This window comes from Schistosoma mansoni, assembly GCF_000237925.1.
Source record: "Schistosoma mansoni, WGS project CABG00000000 data, supercontig 0160, strain Puerto Rico, whole genome shotgun sequence".
Taxonomy (NCBI): domain Eukaryota; kingdom Metazoa; phylum Platyhelminthes; class Trematoda; order Strigeidida; family Schistosomatidae; genus Schistosoma; species Schistosoma mansoni.
This window is the reverse complement of record NW_017386051.1, coordinates 253,220-254,552: the sequence shown is the minus strand read 5'-3', so window position 1 is coordinate 254,552 and position 1,333 is coordinate 253,220. Positions and strand designations below refer to the sequence as shown.

General features: G+C 36.8%; 1 protein-coding gene across 1 annotated transcript; it reads right to left on the bottom strand.

Annotated features, from left to right (window-relative positions):
• Positions 1 to 514: 514 nt before the first annotated feature.
• Smp_204820 (unnamed protein product) lies at positions 515 to 670 on the bottom strand (the record flags this gene model as incomplete). Its single annotated transcript, XM_018797976.1, has 1 exon — positions 515 to 670. The coding sequence occupies one exon, from the start codon at positions 668 to 670 to the stop codon at positions 515 to 517; it is 156 nt and encodes a 51-aa protein (XP_018646752.1).
• Between the last annotated feature and the right edge of the window lie 663 nt (positions 671 to 1,333).

Genomic DNA, 1,333 nt, shown 5'->3' with positions numbered 1-1,333 from the left:
GAATGTTTAGAATAGATTGGGGAGTGGGATAAAAAATGAACAATCAGAATAGTTACTATTTAAATAATTAGTTTGAAGAGATATTTTAAAAAAGGTAATTTGCTAAAAAGAAACCATGTTATCCACTTCTTTTTACAATAAAATTTTATTGAATAGTTGAGTTCATGGGTCAATTGAAGCTAGACCACATGGAACCACTAAACGGCCGTTCCGCCCTGGCACGGGACTCTTCAGCAATACGCATCTACAATCCCACTCGCGGGTTTTAAACGCAGGACTTCCGGTCTCGCGCGCGAACGCTGAACCTCAAATCCACTGAGCCGACCGGCATCTGTTGTATCCCCTGGTGAATTATGAATGGTAACTCTAAGGATTATTTATCGACCAATGTATTATGCCTATTTCCTATTGTATAATTATTACGTAACTAAACTATTCATATTCGTGTTTCTCTTATCATTAGCTTTATTTTGATCTTTGATTTATTATCATACGATTCTTGAGTTATACTCAGTTATTGATTACTTTGGTTTGTATAAAAACCCAGTATGTTTGTAAATAATGATTCATATTGCCGAGGCTGTATTTGTGTTCTGGACTTAACGGCCGGGCTAGGCGTATAGCAGGGCCGATACGCAATCAAGACTGCTCGTACGATTTTATGCATCATCACTGCGCCGATCAGTAAAATCCACTCCTCTCTAATTGCACGTTCATATAAATTACGAGCTCATACGTTATAACAGCATCCAACGGTAATAATGTCTAACCTAAACCGATCCATGGAATTGAGTCACCGTCCACCATTGTCTTCAGTGAATTACTGTCTCATAACAGACCTGAGTGTACTCTTCTGGTCACGGTGAGACCAAAGGTCTTGGGTTCAAATCTCACGAGCGGAATCCTGGGTGCTCACTGCTGAGTAGTCCAATGCTAGGACGATAAAGGACGTCCAAGGCTTCCACGTTTTCCATGGTTCTCTAACTTTAATTGACTTATGAACTCAACTATTCAATTACTACAATTTCCACAAACCCCCTTATTGATATAACATGTTAGTTCTTTCTTTAAATGATAACCTTGAATAGGTTTTGCTGACTCATAATATTTACTGTTACCTGACTGGTTGTTACTTTCCAACTTCGTTATGTGACCAAAAGTCACTAAAATATGATAATAAAAACAGAGTTGTTCTTTTCAAATTTAACTTTTGTACAGAATATTAAGTTATCTTCTAATTTACACCTTTTATATTAGCGTATAGATTATCAAAGTTCAACTGTTATTTAATGACAAACATCCAGTTTATTCCAATACTTAATCGTTGAGTTGT